A 243-nucleotide genomic window follows, 5' to 3' on the forward strand; every position below is an offset into this window, starting at 1 on the left:
TGCATCCCCACCCCCACCGCAGAAACCAACCTTTCAGTCCGCCCCCATCAGTCGCAACGACCTGTATGGCGTACCGCTGCGTCTTCTCTCTGTCGAGGCAACATAATGCGGTAGAGATGAGACCCGACTCACTGTCCACCGCGAAGATAGGTCGACCGGAAGCCTCGTCAATCACGTTCTTCTCCAGAGAGTAGACGAGTCTGGCGTTGTGGCCTTCGCTCGGGTCGTCGTTATCTGTGGCTG

The 243-nt window shown here is 58.0% G+C and overlaps 1 protein-coding gene across 1 annotated transcript in view; it reads right to left on the bottom strand.

Annotated features, from left to right (window-relative positions):
• Positions 1-243, bottom strand: part of LOC119586686 (putative neural-cadherin 2) — a 43,803-nt gene that overhangs the window by 15,813 nt on the left and 27,747 nt on the right. The window contains exon 6 of the mRNA XM_037935418.1: positions 133-240. Within this exon, the coding sequence (XP_037791346.1) occupies positions 133-240 (108 nt within the window). The remainder of the gene's footprint in view (positions 1-132; positions 241-243) is intronic.

Source organism: Penaeus monodon, chromosome 21 (genome assembly GCF_015228065.2).
Source record: "Penaeus monodon isolate SGIC_2016 chromosome 21, NSTDA_Pmon_1, whole genome shotgun sequence".
Lineage (NCBI taxonomy): Eukaryota > Metazoa > Arthropoda > Malacostraca > Decapoda > Penaeidae > Penaeus > Penaeus monodon.